This window comes from Bombina bombina, chromosome 7 (genome assembly GCF_027579735.1).
Source record: "Bombina bombina isolate aBomBom1 chromosome 7, aBomBom1.pri, whole genome shotgun sequence".
Taxonomy (NCBI): Eukaryota; Metazoa; Chordata; class Amphibia; order Anura; family Bombinatoridae; genus Bombina; species Bombina bombina.
The window spans coordinates 1,596,037-1,619,663 of NC_069505.1; the positions used below are offsets into that span (position 1 = coordinate 1,596,037).

Genomic DNA, 23,627 nt, shown 5'->3' on the forward strand with positions numbered 1-23,627 from the left:
CAAAAAAATCTGTTTAACCAGTAATTTACTCTGTTCCAGAATTTTTGGATTTTCGGGCAACACCATATGCAATGATTAAGGTCTGCCTTCTGTAATCTGCATCTATAACAGCTATATTCCCCTCGCTTTGGCCACCTAGACAGAACTGCAGGTGTGATATACGCTTTGTATAATAATGTCATATGTGATTCTCTCCACCCAATATTCCCTGATGGTTTGTGCATCGTCTGGATACTTTGCTGTAAATCCTCAGAAGAGATCTCGGCAAAATCTCTCAACCATTTTAGTTGTATCTTTTCTTAATTAACTTTGCCCGTACTCGCCATCCGGATAATACCATCCAACTTCTTTTGCAATTACCGTTTGAGGCTTTCCCTCCTTATGGAGGGTGTCAATGATGGTTTTCTGCACAACTGTCAGGTCAGCAGTCTTTCCCATGATTGTGATTCCTACTGAACCACACTGAGAGACCATTTAAAGGCTCAGGAACCCTTTGCAGGTGTTATGGCTTAATTAACTGATTAGAGTGGGACACTTTGAGCCTAGAATATTGCACCTTTTCACAATATTCTAATTTTCTGAGATTGTGGATTTGGGGTTTTCATGAGCTGTAAGCCATAATCATCACAATTATGACAAATCACGGCTTGCACTATCTTGCTTTGCATGTAATGAGTCTATCTCATATATTAGAACTTCTGCACAATATTCTAATTTTTCGACTTTCACCTGTATAATGTCATTTTAGTAATCACTGTGATCTGAGCTATATAATCTCATTTTAGTAATCACTGTGAGCTGAGCTAGATAATCTCATTTTAGTAATCACTGTGATCTGAGCTAGATAATCTCATTTTAGAATCACTGTGATCTGAGCTATATAATCCCATTTTAGTAATCACTGTGATCTGAGCTAGATAATCTCATTTTAGTAATCACTGTGATCTGAGCTATATAATCTCATTTTAGTAATCACTGTGATCTGAGCTATATAATCTCATTTTAGTAATCACTGTGATCTGAGCTATATAATCTCATTTTAGTAATCTCTGTGATCTGAGCTAGATAATCATATTTTAGTAATCACTGTGATCTGAGCTATATAATCTCATTTTAGTAATCACTGTGATCTGAGCTATATAATCTCATTTTAGTAATTACTGTGATCTGAGCTATATAATTTCATTTTAGTAATCACTGTGATCTGAGCTATATAATGTCATTTTAGTAATCACTGTGATCTGAGCTAGATAATCTCATTTTAGTAATTACTGTGATCTGAGCTATATAATCTAATTTTAGTAATTACTGTGATCTGAGCTAGACAATCTCATTTTAGTAATTACTGTGATCTGAGCTATATAATATCATTTTAGTAATTACTGTGATCTGAGCTAGACAATCTCATTTTAGTAATTACTGTGATCTGAGCTATATAATATCATTTTAGTAATTACTGTGATCTGAGCTAGATAATCATATTTTAGTAATCACTGTGATCTGAGCTATATAATCTCATTTTAGTAATCACTGTGATCTGAGCTATATAATCTCATTTTAGTAATTACTGTGATCTGAGCTATATAATATCATTTTAGTAATCACTGTGATCTGAGCTATATAATCTCATTTTAGTAATCACTGTGATCTGAGCTAGATAATATCATTTTAGTAATCACTGTAATCTGAGCTATATAATATCATTTTAGTAATCACTGTGATCTGAGCTAGATAATATCATTTTAGTAATCACTGTGATCTGAGCTAGATAATATCATTTTAGTAATCACTGTGATCTGAGCTATATAATCTCATTTTAGTAATTACTGTGATCTGAGCTATATAATCTCAATTTAGTAATCACTGTGATCTGAGCTATATAATCTCATTTTAGTAATTACTGTGATCTGAGCTATATAATGTAATTTTAGTAATCACTGTGATCTGAGCTAGATAATCTCATTGTAGTAATCACTGTGATCTGAGCTATATAATCTCATTTTAGTAATCACTGTGATCTCAGCTATATAATGTCATTTTAGTAATCACTGTGATCTGAGCTAGATAATTTCATTTTAGTAATTACTGTGATTTGAACTAGATAATCTCATTTTAGTAATCACTGTGATCTGAGCTAGATAATCTCATTTTAGTAATTACTGTGATCTGAGCTATATAATGAAATTTTAGTAATCACTGTGATCTGAGCTAGATAATCTCATTTTAGTAATCACTGTGATCTGAGCTATATAATTTCATTTTAGTAATCACTGTGATCTCAGCTATATAATGTCATTTTAGTAATCACTGTGATCTGAGCTATATAATTTCATTTTAGTAATCACTGTGATCTGAGCTAGATAATATAATTTTAGTAATCACTGTGATCTGAGCTATATAATCTCATTTTAGTAATTACTGTGATCTGAGCTATATAATCTCATTTTAGTAATCACTGTGATCTGAGCTATATAATCTCATTTTAGTAATTACTGTGATCTGAGCTATATAATGTAATTTTAGTAATCACTGTGATCTGAGCTAGATAATCTCATTTTAGTAATCACTGTGATCTGAGCTATATAATGTCATTTTAGTAATCACTGTGATCTCAGCTATATAATGTCATTTTAGTAATCACTGTGATCTGAGCTATATAATTTCATTTTAGTAATTACTGTGATTTGAACTAGATAATCTCATTTTAGTAATCACTGTGATCTGAGCTAGATAATCTCATTTTAGTAATTACTGTGATCTGAGCTATATAATGTAATTTTAGTAATCACTGTGATCTGAGCTAGATAATCTCATTTTAGTAATCACTGTGATCTGAGCTATATAATTTCATTTTAGTAATCACTGTGATCTCAGCTATATAATGTCATTTTAGTAATCACTGTGATCTGAGCTAGATAATCTCATTTTAGTAATCACTGTGATCTGAGCTATATAATTTCATTTTAGTAATCACTGTGATCTCAGCTATATAATGTCATTTTAGTAATCACTGTGATCTGAGCTATATAATTTCATTTTAGTAATTACTGTGATTTGAACTAGATAATCTCATTTTAGTAATCACTGTGATCTGAGCTATATAATATCATTTTAGTAATCACTGTGATCTGAGCTATATAATCTCATTTTAGTAATCACTGTGATCTGAGCTATATAATCTCATTTTAGTAATTACTGTGATTTGAGCTATATAATCTCATTTTAGTAATCACTGTGATCTGAGCTATATAATCTCATTTTAGTAATAACTGTGATCTGAGCTATATAATGTAATTTTAGTAATCACTGTGATCTGAGCTAGATAATCTCATTTTAGTAATCACTGTGATCTGAGCTATATAATGTCATTTTAGTAATCACTGTGATCTGAGCTATATAATCTCATTTTAGTAATTACTGTGATCTGAGCTAGATAATCTCATTTTAGTAATTACTGTGATCTGAGCTATATAATCTCATTTTAGTAATTACTGTGATCTGAGATAGATAATCTCATTTAAGTAATTACAGTGAACTGAGCTATATAATCTCATTTTAGTAATTACTGTGATCTGAGTTTAGATAATCTAAGTTTAATAACCACTGTGTTCTGAGCTATATAATCTCATTTTAGTAATCACTGTGATCTGAGCTATATAATCTCATTTTAGTAATTACTGTGATCTGAGCTATATAATTTCATTTTAGTAATCACTGTGATCTGAGCTATATAATGTCATTTTAGTAATCACTGTGATCTGAGCTAGATAATCTCATTTTAGTAATCACTGTGATCTGAGCTATATAATCTCATTTTAGTAATCACTGTGATCTGAGCTATATAATCTCATTTTAGTAATTACTGTGATCTGAGCTATATAATATCATTTTAGTAATTACTGTAATCTGAGCTATATAATATCATTTTAGTAATCACTGTGATCTGAGCTAGATAATATCATTTTAGTAATCACTGTGATCTGAGCTAGATAATATCATTTTAGTAATCACTGTGATCTGAGCTATATAATCTCATTTTAGTAATTACTGTGATCTGAGCTATATAATCTCAATTTAGTAATCACTGTGATCTGAGCTATATAATCTCATTTTAGTAATTACTGTGATCTGAGCTATATAATGTAATTTTAGTAATCACTGTGATCTGAGCTAGATAATCTCATTGTAGTAATCACTGTGATCTGAGCTATATAATCTCATTTTAGTAATCACTGTGATCTCAGCTATATAATGTCATTTTAGTAATCACTGTGATCTGAGCTAGATAATTTCATTTTAGTAATTACTGTGATTTGAACTAGATAATCTCATTTTAGTAATCACTGTGATCTGAGCTAGATAATCTCATTTTAGTAATTACTGTGATCTGAGCTATATAATGAAATTTTAGTAATCACTGTGATCTGAGCTAGATAATCTCATTTTAGTAATCACTGTGATCTGAGCTATATAATTTCATTTTAGTAATCACTGTGATCTCAGCTATATAATGTCATTTTAGTAATCACTGTGATCTGAGCTATATAATTTCATTTTAGTAATCACTGTGATCTGAGCTAGATAATATCATTTTAGTAATCCCTGTGATCTGAGCTATATAATCTCATTTTAGTAATTACTGTGATCTGAGCTATATAATCTCATTTTAGTAATCACTGTGATCTGAGCTATATAATCTCATTTTAGTAATTACTGTGATCTGAGCTATATAATGTAATTTTAGTAATCACTGTGATCTGAGCTAGATAATCTCATTTTAGTAATCACTGTGATCTGAGCTATATAATGTCATTTTAGTAATCACTGTGATCTCAGCTATATAATGTCATTTTAGTAATCACTGTGATCTGAGCTATATAATTTCATTTTAGTAATTACTGTGATTTGAACTAGATAATCTCATTTTAGTAATCACTGTGATCTGAGCTAGATAATCTCATTTTAGTAATTACTGTGATCTGAGCTATATAATGTAATTTTAGTAATCACTGTGATCTGAGCTAGATAATCTCATTTTAGTAATCACTGTGATCTGAGCTATATAATTTCATTTTAGTAATCACTGTGATCTCAGCTATATAATGTCATTTTAGTAATCACTGTGATCTGAGCTATATAATTTCATTTTAGTAATTACTGTGATTTGAACTAGATAATCTCATTTTAGTAATCACTGTGATCTGAGCTATATAATATCATTTTAGTAATCACTGTGATCTGAGCTATATAATCTCATTTTAGTAATCACTGTGATCTGAGCTATATAATCTCATTTTAGTAATTACTGTGATCTGAGCTATATAATCTCATTTTAGTAATCACTGTGATCTGAGCTATATAATCTCATTTTAGTAATAACTGTGATCTGAGCTATATAATGTAATTTTAGTAATCACTGTGATCTGAGCTAGATAATCTCATTTTAGTAATCGCTGTGATCTGAGCTATATAATGTCATTTTAGTAATCACTGTGATCTGAGCTATATAATCTCATTTTAGTAATTACTGTGATCTGAGCTAGATAATCTCATTTTAGTAATTACTGTGATCTGAGCTATATAATCTCATTTTAGTAATTACTGTGATCTGAGATAGATAATCTCATTTTAGTAATTACAGTGATCTGAGCTATATAATCTCATTTTAGTAATTACTGTGATCTGAGTTTAGATAATCTAAGTTTAATAACCACTGTGTTCTGAGCTATATAATCTAATTTTAGTAATCACTGTGATCTGAGCTATATAATCTCATTTTAGTAATCACTGTGATCTGAGCTATATTATCTCATTTTAGTAATCAATGTGATCTGAGCTATATAATGTCATTTTAGTAATCACTGTGATCTGAGCTATATAATCTCATTTTAGTAATCACTGTGATCTGAGCTATATAATCTCATTTTAGTAATCACTGTGATCTGAGCTATATAATCTCATTTTAGTAATAACTGTGATCTGAGCTAGATAATCTCATTTTAGTAATTACTGTGATTTGAGCTATATAATCTCATTTTAGTAATCACTGTGATCTGAGCTATATAATGTCATTTTAGTAATCACTGTGATCTGAGCTAGATAATCTCATTTTAGTAATTACTGTGATCTGAGCTATATAATCTCATTTTAGTAATCACTGTGATCTGAGCTAGATAATCTCATTTTAGTAATTACTGTGATCTGAGCTATATAATCTCATTTTAGTAATCACTGTGATCTGAGCTAGATAATCTCATTTTAGTAATCACTGTGATCTGAGCTATATAATTTCATTTTAGTAATTACTGTGATATGAGCTATATAATCTCATTTTAGTAATTACTGTGATCTGAGCTATATAATTTCATTTTAGTAATCACTGTGATCTCAGCTATATAATGTCATTTTAGTAATCACTGTGATCTGAGCTATATAATTTCATTTTAGTAATCACTGTGATCTGAGCTAGATAATATCATTTTAGTAATCCCTGTGATCTGAGCTATATAATCTCATTTTAGTAATTACTGTGATCTGAGCTATATAATCTCATTTTAGTAATCACTGTGATCTGAGCTATATAATCTCATTTTAGTAATTACTGTGATCTGAGCTATATAAAGTAATTTTAGTAATCACTGTGATCTGAGCTAGATAATCTCATTTTAGTAATCACTGTGATCTGAGCTATATAATGTCATTTTAGTAATCACTGTGATCTCAGCTATATAATGTCATTTTAGTAATCACTGTGATCTGAGCTATATAATTTCATTTTAGTAATTACTGTGATTTGAACTAGATAATCTCATTTTAGTAATCACTGTGATCTGAGCTAGATAATCTCATTTTAGTAATTACTGTGATCTGAGCTATATAATGTAATTTTAGTAATCACTGTGATCTGAGCTAGATAATCTCATTTTAGTAATCACTGTGATCTGAGCTATATAATTTCATTTTAGTAATCACTGTGATCTCAGCTATATAATGTCATTTTAGTAATCACTGTGATCTGAGCTATATAATTTCATTTTAGTAATTACTGTGATTTGAACTAGATAATCTCATTTTAGTAATCACTGTGATCTGAGCTATATAATATCATTTTAGTAATCACTGTGATCTGAGCTATATAATCTCATTTTAGTAATCACTGTGATCTGAGCTATATAATCTCATTTTAGTAATTACTGTGATCTGAGCTATATAATCTCATTTTAGTAATCACTGTGATCTGAGCTATATAATCTCATTTTAGTAATAACTGTGATCTGAGCTATATAATGTAATTTTAGTAATCACTGTGATCTGAGCTAGATAATCTCATTTTAGTAATCACTGTGATCTGAGCTATATAATGTCATTTTAGTAATCACTGTGATCTGAGCTATATAATCTCATTTTAGTAATTACTGTGATCTGAGCTAGATAATCTCATTTTAGTAATTACTGTGATCTGAGCTATATAATCTCATTTTAGTAATTACTGTGATCTGAGATAGATAATCTCATTTTAGTAATTACAGTGATCTGAGCTATATAATCTCATTTTAGTAATTACTGTGATCTGAGTTTAGATAATCTAAGTTTAATAACCACTGTGTTCTGAGCTATATAATCTCATTTTAGTAATCACTGTGATCTGAGCTATATAATCTCATTTTAGTAATCACTGTGATCTGAGCTATATAATCTCATTTTAGTAATCACTGTGATCTGAGCTATATTATCTCATTTTAGTAATCAATGTGATCTGAGCTATATAATGTCATTTTAGTAATCACTGTGATCTGAGCTATATAATCTCATTTTAGTAATCACTGTGATCTGAGCTATATAATCTCATTTTAGTAATCACTGTGATCTGAGCTATATAATCTCATTTTAGTAATAACTGTGATCTGAGCTAGATAATCTCATTTTAGTAATTACTGTGATTTGAGCTATATAATCTCATTTTAGTAATCACTGTGATCTGAGCTATATAATGTCATTTTAGTAATCACTGTGATCTGAGCTAGATAATCTCATTTTAGTAATTACTGTGATCTGAGCTATATAATCTCATTTTAGTAATCACTGTGATCTGAGCTAGATAATCTCATTTTAGTAATTACTGTGATCTGAGCTATATAATCTCATTTTAGTAATCACTGTGATCTGAGCTAGATAATCTCATTTTAGTAATCACTGTGATCTGAGCTATATAATTTCATTTTAGTAATTACTGTGATATGAGCTATATAATCTCATTTTAGTAATTACTGTGATCTGAGCTATATAATTTCATTTTAGTAATTACTGTGATATGAGCTATATAATCTGATTTTAGTAATTACTGTGATCTCAGCTATATAATGTCATTTTAGTAATCACTGTGATCTCAGCTATAAAATCTCATTTTTGTAATTACTGTGATCTGAGCTAGATAATCTCATTTTAGTAATTACTGTGATCTGAGCTATATAATATCATTTTAGTAATTACTGTGATCTGAGCTATATAATCTCATTTTAGTAATCACTGTGATCTGAGCTATATAATGTCATTTTAGTAATTACTGTGATCTGAGCTATATAATCTCATTTTAGTAATTACTGTGATCTGACCTAGATAATCTAATTTTAGTAATCACTGTGATCTGAGCTATATAATTTCATTTTAGTAATTACTGTGATATGAGCTATATAATCTCATTTTAGTAATTACTGTGATCTGAGCTATATAATTTCATTTTAGTAATTACTGTGATATGAGCTATATAATCTCATTTTAGTAATTACTGTGATCTGAGCTATATAATTTCATTTTAGTAATTACTGTGATATGAGCTATATAATCTCATTTTAGTAATTACTGTGATCTCAGCTATATAATGTCATTTTAGTAATCACTGTGATCTCAGCTATAAAATCTCATTTTTGTAATTACTGTGATCTGAGCTATATAATTTCATTTTAGTAATCACTGTGATCTGAGCTATATAATGTCATTTTAGTAATTACTGTGATCTGAGCTATATAATCTCATATCATTTTAGTAATCACTGTGATCTCAGCTATATAATGTCATTTTAGTAATCACTGTGATCTCAGATATATAATCTCATTTTAGTAATTACTGTGATCTGAGCTAGATAATCTCATTTTAGTAATTACTGTGATCTGAGCTAGATAATCTAATTTTAGTAATCACTGTGATCTGAGCTATATAATGTCATTGTAGTAATCACTGATCTCAGCTATATAATGTCATTTTAGTAATCACTGTGATCTGAGCTATATAATTTCATTTTAGTAATTACTGTGATTTGAACTAGATAATCTCATTTTAGTAATCACTGTGATCTGAGCTAGATAATCTCATTTTAGTAATTACTGTGATCTGAGCTATATAATCTCATTTGAGTAATCACTGTGATCTGGGCTACATAATATTTTAGTAATCACTGTAATCTGAACTTGATAATCTCATTTTAGTAATTACTGTGATCTGAGCTAGATAATCTCATTTTAGTAATTACTGTGATCTGAGCTATATAATCTCATTTTAGTAATCACTGTGATCTGAGCTGGATAATCTCATTTTAGTAATTACTGTGATCTGAGCTATATAATATTATTTTAGTAATTACTGTGATCTGAGGTATATAATCTCACTTTAGTAATTACTGTGATCTGAGCTAGATAATCTAATTTTAGTAATTACTGTGATCTGAGCTAGATAATCTCATTTTAGTAATCACTGTGATCTGAGCTAGATAATTTCATTTTAGTAATCACTGTGATCTGAGCTATCACTGTGATCTGAGCTAGATAATGTAATTTTAGTAATCACTGTGATCTGAGCTATATAATTTCATTTTAGTAATTACTGTGATCTCAGCTAGATAATCTCATTTTAGAATATACTGTGCTTTGAGCTATATAATATTTTAGTAATCACTGTAATCTGAGCTATATAATCTCATTTAAGTAATCGCTGTGATTTGATCTATATAATTTCATTTTAGTAATTATTGTGATCTGAGCTATATAATCTCATTTTAGTAATCACTGTGATCTGAGCTAGATTATCTAGCTCAGATCACAGTGATTACTAATCTCATTTTAGTAATCATTGTGATCTGAGCTAGATATTCTAATTTTAGTAATCACTGGGATCTGAGATAGATAATCTCATTTTAGTAATCATTGTGATCTGAGCTAGATATTCTAATTTTAGTAATCACTGGGATCTGAGATAGATGATCTCATTTTAGTAATCATTGTGATCTGAGCTAGATAATCTCATTTTAGTAATTACTGTGATCTGAGCTATATAATATAATTTGAGTAATAACTGTGATCTGAGTTTAGATAATCTCATTTTAGTAATTACTGTGATCTGAGCTATATAATCTAATTTGAGTAATTACTGTGATCTGAGTTTAGATAATCTCATTTTAGTAATTACTGTGATCTGAGCTATATAATCTCATTTTAGTAATCACTGTGATCTGAGCTATATAATGTCCTTTTAGTAATCACTGTGATCTGAGCTATATAATCTCATTTTAGTAATTACTGTGAACTGTGCTATATAATATCATTTTAGTAATCACTGTGATTTGAGCTATATAATTTCATTTAAGTAATCACTGTGATCTGAGCTATATAATGTCATTTTAGTAATCACTGTGATCTGAGCTATATAATCTCATTTTAGTAATCACTGTGATCTGAGCTATATAATGTCATTTTAGTAATCACTGTGATCTGAGCTATATAATTTCATTTTAGTAATTACTGTGATCTGAACTAGATAATCTCATTTTAGTAAATACTGTGATCTGAGCTATATAATCTCATTTTAGTAATCACTGTGATCTGAGCTAAATAATCTCATGTTTGTAGTCACTGTGATCTGAGCTAGATAATCTCATTTAAGTAATTACTGTGATCTGAGCTATATAATCTCATTTTAGTAATTACTGTGATCTGAGCTATATAATCTCATTTTAGTAATTACTGTGATCTGAGCTATATAATTTCATGTTGGTAATCACTGTGATCTGAGCTAGATAATCTCATTTTAGTAATTATTGTGATCTGAGCTATATAATCTCATTTTAGTAATCACTGTGATCTGAGCTAGATAATCTCATTTTAGTAATCACTGTGATATGAGCTATATAATCTCATTTTAGTAATCACTGTGATCTGAGATATATAATCTCATTTTAGTAATTACTGTGATATGAGCTATATAATGTCATTTTAGTAATCACTGTGATTTGAGCTATATAATCTCATTTTAGTAATCACTGTTATCTGAGCTAGATAATCTCATTTTACTAATCACTGTGATCTGAGGTAGATAATCTCATTTTAGTAATCACTGTGATCTGAGCTATATAATATCATTTAAGTAAATCACTGTGATCTGAGCTATATAATATCATTTAAGTAAATCACTGAGACCTGAGCTAGATAATCTCATTTTTGTAATCAGTATGATCTGAGCTAAATAATCTCATTTTAGTAATCACTGTGATCTGAGCTAAATAATCTCATGTTTGTAATCACTGTGATTTGAGTTAAATAATCTCATTTTAGTAATCACTGTGATTTGAGCTAAATAATCTCATGTTTGTAATCACTGTGATCTGAGCTATATAATCTAATGTTAGTAATCACTGTGATCTGAGCTATATAATCTCATGTTTGTAATCACTGTGATCTGAGCTGTATAATCTCATTTTAGTAATCACTGTCATCTGAGCTATAAAATCTAATTTTATTAATCACTGATCTGAGATATATAATCTCATTTTAGTAATCACTGTGATCTGAGCTAGATAATCTCATTTTAGTAATCACTGTGATCTGAGCTATATAATCTCATTTTAGTAATCACTGTGATCTGAGCTAGATAATCTCATTGTAGTAATCACTGTGATCTGAGCTGGATAATCTCATTTTAATAATTACTGTGATCTGAGCTAGATAATCTCATTTTAGTAATTACTGTGATCTGAGCTAGATAATCTCATTTTAGTAATCACTGTGATCTGAGCTGGATAATCTCATTTTATTAATCACTGATCTGAGATATATAATCTCATTTTAGTAATCACTGTGATCTGAGCTATATAATCTCATTTTAGTAATCACTGTGATCTGAGCTAGATAATCTCAATTTAGTAATTACTGTGATCTGAGCTAGATAATCTCAAGTTAGTAATCACTGAGATCTGTACTAGATAATCTTATTTTGGCAACAGAATATATATTTGGATATGCTTATGCTGATTGTATAAGGGTATTATTATTGATATTACTTTTTGAATAAATATGAACATTGTGTAACATGGATGGAATGTCTGATCCTTTACGCAACCTCTTGACAAAATATTTACATTTTCCTTTAAAATTATGTGATCAGTACGTATCACTACAGTACCCAACATATTGGAGGACTCAATCATGCTTGTGTCCTGGTCCGTCCAGTAGAGACGTTGATCTTTATAGTCAATAGTCAAGTCATTTGCACGCCCCACTTTGTCAACCAGTGTCTTGCTGTTTGTTCCATCCATGTAGGCTCGAACGATCTTTGGTTTCCCTCCCCATTCTGTCCAGTACATATACCTGGGAAAAAAAATATTAATTTGTATAACAAAACTGTAAATGTAAAAAAACCTCAATATAAAAATCCACAGCTAGCAGATCTATTAATTTAGACTCAAGGAGAAAAAGGATAATGTGTTTAAATAAACCCAAATCTTGCAGTATAGACTCTATTAGTATTGTATAAATATCACAGAGAAAAACACGGTGTTGCTGGGACAACAAGCAAAACCAAACAAAAGTTTAAAATGGTCTGTAGTAAGTAAACTGAAAACACAAAATGTCTGTAGGTGACATTTTCCATAGGGTGGATAAAAAAACAAACAATGATTTAAAAAACATTTTTTTTAATTAATTTGTATTTAAATAAAATGCTTTTTGATGAAAAATCTATCTAAATACAGTTTCCATTTAAGGTACATTATAATTCAAAGGTTATTCATCTAGAAAAAAAGGATTTTTTTATTTTTTTATTATGTAGCGTGTATATTCATATATGTAATGTTTATTATATAGCATGAGGCTGTATATTCATGTCTGTAATGTTTATTATGTAGCATGAGACTGTGGCCTCTAGTTATCAAGCCGTCAACCTCAAATACGCTGGAATTCCGCAGCGTATTTGTGGCGAGGCTGATTCGCCTAAGTTATCAAGCCCTACACACCGGCAAAAGTAGAATATAGTGACGTAAGCTTCGATCCGCCGGACTCAGTCCGACACAGATCGATTCTTACGTCACTCCAGATGTTCCAAACGCAAGTTCGGCACAATCTGACTACTTTTGGGAGTTATCAAAAACTAGCAGGTGCGCTCGGCACTTTTCTGGCCCAATGTACCTGGTTTTCAATCCGCCGCCCTGGAGGATCCCATAGGAATCAATGGGAGTCTGACTATAGCAAAAGTTCATGTTCGCTGCTGCCCGACATCCCATTCATTCCTATGGGAAGTGTATACACTTACACCCTAACATGTACCCCAAGTCTAAACACCTCTAATCTGCCCCCCTACACCGCCACCACCTATATTAAACATGCTAACCCCTAAACCGCCGCTCCAGGACCCTGCCACAACTATAATAAATATATTAACCCTTAAACCGCCGCTCCCGGACACCTCCACCACCTACATAATACCTATTAACCCTTATCCTGCCCCGCCTATACCGCTGCCACCTATATTAAACATGCTAACCCCTAAACCGCCGCTCCCGGACCCCGCCACAACTATAATAAATATATTAACCCCTAAGCCCCCGCTCCCGGACCCCTCCGCCACATACATAATACCTATTAACCCCTATCTTGCCCCCCCTATACCGCCGCCACCTATAATACATTTATTAACCCCTATCCTGCGGATCCCGCCGCAACTAAATAAATTGTTTAACCCCTAAACCGCCGCTCCCGGACCCCGCCACCACCTATATTAAACTTATTAACCCCTAATCTGCCCCCCCTACACCGTCGCCACCTATAATAAATGTATTAACCCCTATCCTGTCCCCCTACACCGCAGCAACTTATAATAAAATTATTAACCCCTAAACCTAAGTCTAACACTAACCCTAACACCCCCTATCTTAAATATTAATTAAATAAATCTAAATAAATATAACTCTTATTAAATTAATTATTCCTATTTAAAACTAAATACTTACCTATAAAATAAACCCTACTATAGCTACAATATTACTAATAATTATATTGTAGCTATTTTAGGATTTATTTTTATTTTACAGGCAAATTTAAATTTATTTTAACTAGGTACAATAGCTATTAAATAGTTATTAACTATTTAATAGCTACCTAGATAAAATAAAGTCAAATTTACCTGTAAAATAAAAACTAACCTAAGTTTCAATTACACCTAACACTACACTATCATTAAATAAATTATTCCTATTTAAAACTAAATACTTACCTGTAAAAAAACCCTAAGATAGCTACAATGTAATTAATAATTACATTGTAGCTATCTTAGGATTTATATTTATTTTACAGGTAACTTTGTATTTATTTTAGCTAGGTACAATAGCTATTAAATAGTTATTAACTATATAATAACTACCTAGCTAAAAGAAATACAAAATTACCTGTAAAATAAATCCTAACCTAAGTTACAATTAAACCTAACACTACACTATCATTAAATAAATTAAATTAATTAACTACAAGTAGCTACAAGTAGCTACAATTAAATAAACTAACTAAAGTACAAAAAATAAAAAAAACTAAGTAAAAAAAAAATAAAAAAATATTACAAGATTTTTAAGCTAACTACACCTAATCTAAGCCCCCATATAAAATAAAGCCCCCCAAAATAAAAAAATGTCCTACTCTATTCTAAATTACAAAAGTTAATAGCTCTATTACCTTACGAGCCCTTAAAAGGGCTTTTTGCGGGGCATGCCCCAAAGTATTCAGCTCTTTTGCATGTTAAAAAAAAATACAACCCCCCAACATTAAAACCCACCACCCACATACCCCTACTCTAACCAACCCAAACCCCCCTTAAAAAAACTAACACTAACCCCCTGAAGATCACCATACCTTGAGTCGTCTTCAGCCAGCCGACCACCGATGGAACAGAAGAGGACATCTGCAGCGGCCAAAGTCATCATCCAAGGGGCGCTGAAGAGGTCTTCCATCCGATAGAAGTCTTCATCCATGTGGCGTCTTCAATCTTCATCCATCCGGAGCGGAGCCTTCTTCAAACGAGCCGACGCGGAGCCATCCTCTTCCAACGACACCTACCCGATGAATGGATATTCCTTTAAGTGACGTCATCCAAGATGGCGTCCCTCGAATTCTGATTGGCTGATAGGATTCTATCAGCCAATCGGAATTAAGGTAGGAAAAATCTGATTGGCTGATGCAATATATAAATCAATCGAGGATTATATGTCCTCCACTATTATAAAATGATTGTGTTACGATTATTGTTACGATATAAAATTAACTATTTGTTAGGCAGTCCACATTTATTCCTCATTAGAATATTTATGATGTTAATTATACATATTTATACACTGGTCTTTAGATAATCATATCCCGCTTTTAATATCTACTGAGTACTGTTTTAATTCCACACATGCAAGCCAGTTTTCTAGCTCGGCATTTGTTTATAGATAACTGTATGAATGGGTAATATTATCAATAATAATAACTGATTGAGGAGTGAATGTGTATTTCCTAATAAAACAGAAAGTTTCTATCAGCACCGCAACAATAGGAAAACAAGATTAGCGGTTACAGAATGCCGAGCTAGAAAACTGGCTTGCATGTGTGTAATTAAAACAGTACTCAGTAGATATTAAAAGCGGGATATGACTATCTAAAGACCGGTGTATAAATATGTATAATTAACATCATAAATATTCTAATGAAGAATAAATGTGGACTGCCAAACAAATAGTTAATTTTATATTCTAACAATAAGTAACTTAGTTATACCAGAAAATCAGATGAGGCTGTGACCGCTTCTCACAGACCAGTGACGTGCAGTCACTAGAGGCAGGTGAGGCAGGGCTTCACCTTTCATATGGACAAAAATATATATATTTTTTTTATTGGCTTTAAAAAAAAAAAAAAAAAGAAAATATTGCAATTTTTTTTCCCCCCAGCATTTTTCTTTCTTTCACAGCTACATGTTGTGCAATGGAGAGGCACAAGCAGGTCTGCTGGCTGCCGCCCTCCATTACACAACATGCTGCGCCACCTACTGGATGAAAGTGGTTAAGATCATTGCAGGTCCCATAAGTGTTTATTTGAGGCAGGCCTCTTTGGGGCTGACCCAATCCAGTGAGAGGCATCAGTCAGGGGAATTTAGGGTTGGGGCTGGATGTTAAATCATATCAAACAAAACAAAAACGAAAAAAAACTACTTTAATTTATTGTGTTGCTGCCCTGTGCAGCTGCCAGCTTTGCTTCAGTGAAAAAGAGAGTTCTGTACTTCCCCTCCAAGTGCAGTGGAATGTGCCACTGTCACTTCCTTACAGAGCAGGAAGAGATGCAGTGAGCAGTGTTTTAGACACATTTTATTGAAGTGCTACAACCTTAGATTTTGCTAGTGAAGATTATAATTACATGAGTATGGTTTAGTGTTTTTTTACTCTTTTACAGCAGTTTAAGGATCGTTTTTGTATTTTGTTTACTCAAACTTTACATCCACTATCTTAGCAGCTTGTCTCTGTATTGCACACTAGTTTATAGTCTCATCACTCTCTTTCTGAACTTCTGAACTCTCTGTAGCTCTGCAACTGTGTTTTCTCACAACATTATCTTACCATTTTGCTGTTTGTATGGATGAGTTATTTGACCACAGTAAGCTAGACCAAAAGCATGGTAATGTAAAATGAAACCAAGCAGTTTAGAATGAGTTATAGCAAATATTATCCATGGCTCCAGTAGCTATAGTATTTCATTTAAACCAGTGATTCCTTAGGTGTATGTTGGACAACCCTGATGTAGAACAAATAATTTATTAACGCTCCCATTCATATGTGCTGTTCTGTTTCAGATATTTAAACTAGATTGTAGACTATTAGCATTTGATAGTCACTTAAAATATTACTTAAACATTCAGTGGTGTCTCCCCCCCTTTCAGTGGTGTCTCCCCCCCTTGTGTGTCTCTCTCCCTCTCTCTCTCGCTATACACCTCTCTTTCTCTATCCTTCTGTCTCGCTCTCTATCCATATCTCTCTATCCATCTCTCTCCCTGTCTCTCCCACTCCCTCTGTCTCCCTCCTTATGTGTCATTCTCCCCAACGGTTTCTTTCTCTCTCTGTCTCTCTTCCTCCCCCTCTGAATCTATCATGCCTTATGTGTCTCTCTAACCCTCTGTGTGTGATTGTGTCTCTCTCCCCCCATTTCAGTGTTCCCTCTCTCCCCACTTATGTGTCTCTCTCCTTTGTCTCCCTCTCTCCCCTCCTGTCTCTCTCTCCCCTCTGTCTCTCTCTCCCCTCTGTCTCTCTCCCCCCTCTGTCTCTCTCCCCCCTCTGTCTCTCTCCCCCCTCTGTCTCTCTCTCTCCTCTCTGCCACTGTCTCTCCCCCCTCTGTCTCATGTAGCTATAGTATTTGATTTAAACCAGTGATTCCTTAGGTATATGTTGGACAACAAATAATAATTTATTAATACTCCCATTCATATGTGCTGTTCTGTTTCAGATATTTAAAATATAATGTATACTATTAGCATTTGATAGTCACTTAAAATATTACTTAAAAATTCAGTGGTGTCTCCCCCCTTTCAGTGGTCCCTCTTCCCCCCTTGTGTGTCTCTCTCCCTCTCTCTCTCGCTATACATCTCTCTTTCTCTATCCGTCTGTCTCTCTCTCTATCCATCTCTCTCCCTGTCTCTCCCACTCCCTCTGTCTCTTTCCTTATGTGTCATTCTCCCCAACGGTCTCTTTCTCTCTCTGTCTCTCTCCCTCCCCCTCTGACTCTATCATCCCTTATGTGTCTCTCTAACCCTCTGTGTGTGATTGTGTCTCTCTCTCTTTCTCTCTAACCCTCTGTGTCTCTCTCTCCCCCTGTCTCTCTCTCCCTCTCCCCCGTCTCTCTCTCCCTCTCCCCCCGAGTGCTTTTCAGTGTTTCTGTCTACCTTTTATTTATTTAATTAATGAATTGGTGGTGCCATCTAAGGATGTGGCTTTATTTAAAGGGGTGGGGTCAAGCACCCCACCATCTTTAAATTTCACCAGCCGCCACTGGATCAAGACATTTTTATATTTACTGAACAATGAAGGAATCTATAAGCATAATTTGCAGCATTAAAGTAAAAAGTATGTTTTAAACATATTTTAATGGGCCTGAATTTCTAGATCTCATAATCAGAGGAAGCATTTTGTTATCTGGCAAGGGTTTCTGTTACAATCCTTTAGACTAAAATCAGATGTTTACTAAGTTGACCAGTTTTCTAAGACACCATTTAAAGGGACATGAAACCCATATGTTTTCTTTCATGATTTAGAAAGAGCATGCAATTTTAAATAACTTTCCAATTAACATCTAATATCTAATTTTCTTCATTCTTTTGATATCCTTTGTTGAAAACCATATCTAAATATGCTCAGTAGCTGCTGATTGGTGGCTGCACATAGATATCTCATGTGATTGGCTCACCCATGTGCATTGCTATTTCTTCAACAAAGGATATCTAAAGAATGAAGGTGTATCCTAGCCACTGCCTCACCAGCCTCTGACATCACCGCACGTCACTGTCACAGACGGTACACAGGTTCTGTAATCTGACACTGCATCACGATACATTTAACCAGTGTGACAATATTCAAACTAACTATATTATACAGGGTGTAACAACTTGATACGGAGAAGTATTCACCACAGCTTCTCTATTTTCAAGGGAGGTACATTGAGCATTGTGAAAAGTGATAGTGGCAAATTGTATCAGACAGCTCACTTACGTCAATCGTATCTCCACAGAACTATCAGTGAGGCAATTCAATCCTCCTATCCAGATCTAACAGTACTGTTTACCATGCCGGTATAACGGAAACACCAACACACACTCCACACATGATAATGTTTGTATGAGTGATAGAGAGGTACGAATTTACGGGCATAATCATTTGCTTACGATAACAATCATTGATTGACAACAAGTAATATTTTGAATGATACATATCCAGTAAATAAATACAGTATGCTATACCAATCATAAGGATTGAGAGATATTGATCTGAGTAACTAATGGCAAGGATATAACTTTTTATATATTATTCTCAATCACTAACTAGTAGACCTATAGGCTACCGGTTTGTTGATTATTACCTGATATTACTCAAATTTAAGCCCAACTCTCTTAATAGTATCTAGGAGAACATCCTGAACAGATCACTCATCTATATGATTTAACACAATCATTTTAGAATAGTGGAGGGCATATAATCCTCGATTATTCCCCCGATATTTTAGACAGGGGCTTACACCAGCCGCCTCAGTCCTACTAATATAACCCAGATAGACATACTGGATATTACCTATAGTCAAACCCATTTCTCTGAATTAAATACAGGGGAATATCTTCATCAGACTATTCACATATGTATACATGATCTAACTAAATATTTTTGTGACAGTGGATGATATATTATCATTGATAATTCTCCTGATATTCTAAATAGGGGTTTTCTCTAGCCGTCATAGTGCTGTTGACACAACCCAGATAAATATTCTGGGCTAACTACGCCACAGGCAGTTACACTGATACCCCATAATGGGTGGCCATATGGATACCCCACAAATGTGACAACTGAACAGATATTTTCAATTATTCAAGTGATAGTGAAGTATATTAGAGGCCATATTATATGAAACATTCAGCTATCTCCTGTATTTCTTTAAGCGAGCACTACAGAGTCCAAATTTTAACTATTTGTGTTATTTTAGTTTTTATTGGTTTCTTATTAAAAGTTATGTTTTAATCCTACCTGGAATTTGACACCTTCAAGTCTAGGCATAGAGTGCTAGGTGCATTCTTTCAGTGGATAGTCTGTTATCCACTATTTTTTTGTTCATTGTAATTTGGAACTGTGGGTTAATGATTCTAGTCAGGGGTAAGATAGTCTAGATGAGAGGGAATATGCCATGAATTTTTCATGACACAACAGACTCCATGTTGTTTTTTTTGTTTTAAGCTTAACCAGGGCTCAGCTATTATATAACATTGAATTTTGTTTTCCTCAGTCTTGCTGACTGAGAAGTTTCATATCAATATGTTTTTCATTATTCAAGGTAGTTTACTTGCTTAGGCCCCAGCTAGTCGCTTATTTCTGTAAATAAGTGCAATTTATAACCTTGATTGTAGTCTAGGAATGTTGGGGTAAACATAAATTTAATAAGTATTTTTCTAAAATGTTTACCCTATATGCGAGAGCCATCTACTGTTAGAACAATAATATTTCATCTAATTAATTTTATGTTAATTATTGATTAAAATATTATAATTAATGACTCCTCCTAGATGAGAAAATGGGAATATATAGGGTCTAGCCCAATGGGAGGGGGTAGCTTTCCTGTGTTATGGAACTGGTCACATAATATATGGAGTTGGTAATTTGCTAATCAACTACAGAGGTCCGAGATTATTGGATTATAACTGCTGAGGCTAGTTTAGCCTACTCGGACAGACCTACGACCTGACAGTTTGATTCCTGTCTGCAAAGGGGGAATTTATTTACCTTGGTGATGTATGAAATTAAGTCACTTTAAATGTTAATGTCATTAAGATTTACCCTTTACATTTATGTAAAATACCTTTGTCTATTTGATCAGGTAAATTAATTAATTGTTTTATAGCTTTGTGTTTTCCTTTTAAAAATTCTTACCACCTGGTCTTATTTGTCGACAATAACATCGGGTGAAACAGGAATTATGATAAATTATTATCTGACGGTTTGTCATAATTATTAATTTACCTGATTTTCTGCAATTACCTTAGAGGGTTTATAATAAAACATTTGGTTCACATCATTTTGCCAATTTTTGTGTTATTTTGAAAATATTATTTAATTATCTTTATAGTTTTATCTCTGCATCATTCTGTTTTTCTTGAAAGTTGGAGTTATTATGTTATCGCTTTAACTGATTATTATAGGACTGTAGTTTATTTCTCTGTAATATTTTGTTTGCTTAAGTTACTATTAAATGCTAAATATTTTTCCAATTGAAATCTTTTAATAAAGCACAATTTTTGTTATTCATCTGGTGTTGGTATAATTAATAGACTGATAGCAACTAAAATTATTCAGGTTTTGTTTATTATCTTTAATAAGTTATAAAAAGTGTGTCATTAAAAATTGCACCATTTCAAATAATATAATTTTACAGATAAAGGTAATATTCATAACACTGGCTTTCCTTGTCTACCCCATGAACAAACCATCGGACTTCCAGCATCTACCTGCAGAAGAACACTGGATAAGCAACCCTACTGCAAATGGACTATGGCATTGAAGCTGAGTGTCTGAGGAAGGTGGAGCTCTAAGAGGACAAGGACTATTCTTAAAGTGATCAGAGGCCACCCAGAGACACTTGTGCTTTTCCCACGTCATGCTTCACTGTGGAGAATGTACAGAGCAAGAAACTGTCGGAAATATTGGGGGGTGCTAGCAATGCAGGTGGAGAAATTAAGATGCAGCATTGCTTGGGGGTAGATAGGGGGCTGGTTGGGTCTTTATGCAGATAGACCAGTAGTTTGAGGATGCTGGGAGGTAGACAGAGAGTATTGGAGGGGCCACACCTATGTGCAGTGACAAATTGTGCCCTATTGGCCTATAAAATTATAGCAGTAAATGTGAATACATATCTCTACAGTATTCTCACATAGATTCATGTTATACCGAAGTATTAGGCTTATATTGTTGTTAAAGGATTTACTAATTTTCTGTGCTTTTCTATTTTATGTTATTCTGTTAGAATAAAAGGGTGGTATGTAAGGATATGTTAGCCTTACCAACGCCATCTTGTTCTTAGTTGTCATTTTGTCTTAGGCATCCATCTTGTCTAAGAAGAGTTTATTATGTAGTAAGAAATATGCTGATGTTAGTGAGACTTGCATAGCTAGAATGGCCCTGGGAATGACCCTGACAATGTGCTTGGATGCACTGTTATCTCTACAAGATGTCAAACGGCCTTGATTTGTGCTGGGCTATGAGGCTCAGATTTACTGTTATCTGAAGTTAGGTATTTCTGTAGAACTGACTCCCTAACACTCCTTTTCTACCAATTATATTTTAAATGAGCTTCTTTGTTCTTGCAGAAATAATATGTAAGATGATGTAGTTATGAACACGTCACCGTGTTAACCCTCTATGCTTTAACCACTGCCTATAAAAAGTGTTGCTCATCTTCTAATAAACAGAACAGATGTTAGACTGATTGCTGCGTGGTCTGATTCCTGTTCTCTGGGATATCCCATCAAGTAACCCATTCATTTCCAGGTGACAGTGTATGACCCAGGCCAAGTGCTGACTGACAGCACTAAAAATAACACCTAACAGTGGGCATCCAGGTTGGCCTTGGGGACTCAGTTTTAATGACTTCTATGTTCCTATGACTTTTCGGAAAGGAACAAAAAGCGTCCCATTGGACGACCCTTGGGGCAAGTCTTCTTGTCCTGCAGTATGAAAACTTCTTTTCCACCTGTGACTGTGGCTATGATAAAGTCCAGACTCGGACCAGATATGGACTTACCCTTAAACAACAGTGACAGTAGTCTAGATTTAGACACATTATCCGCTGACAACAGGGCCCTCCTAGCCAAAACGGTAAAACTATAGAATTTCGTGTTAATGTAGGTAATCTGTAGGTTTGCATCACTGATTAAGGTGTTTGCAAACCATATAGATTGTATGTGGTCCTGAATCTCTTCTAATGGAGTTTCCACCGTAATCAGGTCCGTTAAGGACACACACCAGAATTTGTGTGGCCCCAGTAACTGTAGCATTACCTACTGCTGGTTGAAACAATGCACCAGACTGAAGAAACACCCTCCTGAGGTATCCCTCAAGTTTTCTGTTAAGAGGATCTCTAAAGGAGGTACTTTCCTCAAGCGGGCTAGTTGTGTGCATGGATAGTGTGGATATAGCGCCATCCACCTTAGGCACACTCTTCCAGACCTCTACGTGTTCAGCTAGAAAAGGAAATAACCTCTTAAATGCTACTGAAGGGGCAAATTGAGGGCCTAGCTTCTCCCATTGCATGGAGGTGATTTCAGAGATAATGGGTGGTAAAGAAAAACATCAGGGGCCCTAGGCCTAGGTCTAAATACTGATTCCAGTCTCTAGACCTGTTCTTCCTCAGGCGGCTTTGCTGCGGGGACCCCCAGGGTAGACAGGACCCTCTTCAACAGGAGCCTGAGCTGCTCCACTTTGAACCTAATTGTACCCTCTTCCAAATCCTCGTTGGAGTGGTCAGAGGAAGGGAGTTCACCGTCAGAGCTAAGGGTTCGTCCTCAGAAGCCTGCCCATAACTGTTGGTCATGGCCTCTGCCAC

The 23,627-nt window shown here is 33.4% G+C and overlaps 1 protein-coding gene across 1 annotated transcript in view; it reads right to left on the reverse strand.

The window, feature by feature from the left end:
- LOC128635700 (low-density lipoprotein receptor-related protein 5) overlaps positions 1–23,627 on the reverse strand; it is a 1,026,620-nt gene that overhangs the window by 462,881 nt on the left and 540,112 nt on the right. Inside the window, exon 10 of the mRNA XM_053688826.1 lies at positions 12,448–12,632. Coding sequence (XP_053544801.1) covers positions 12,448–12,632 — 185 coding nt within the window. The remainder of the gene's footprint in view (positions 1–12,447; positions 12,633–23,627) is intronic.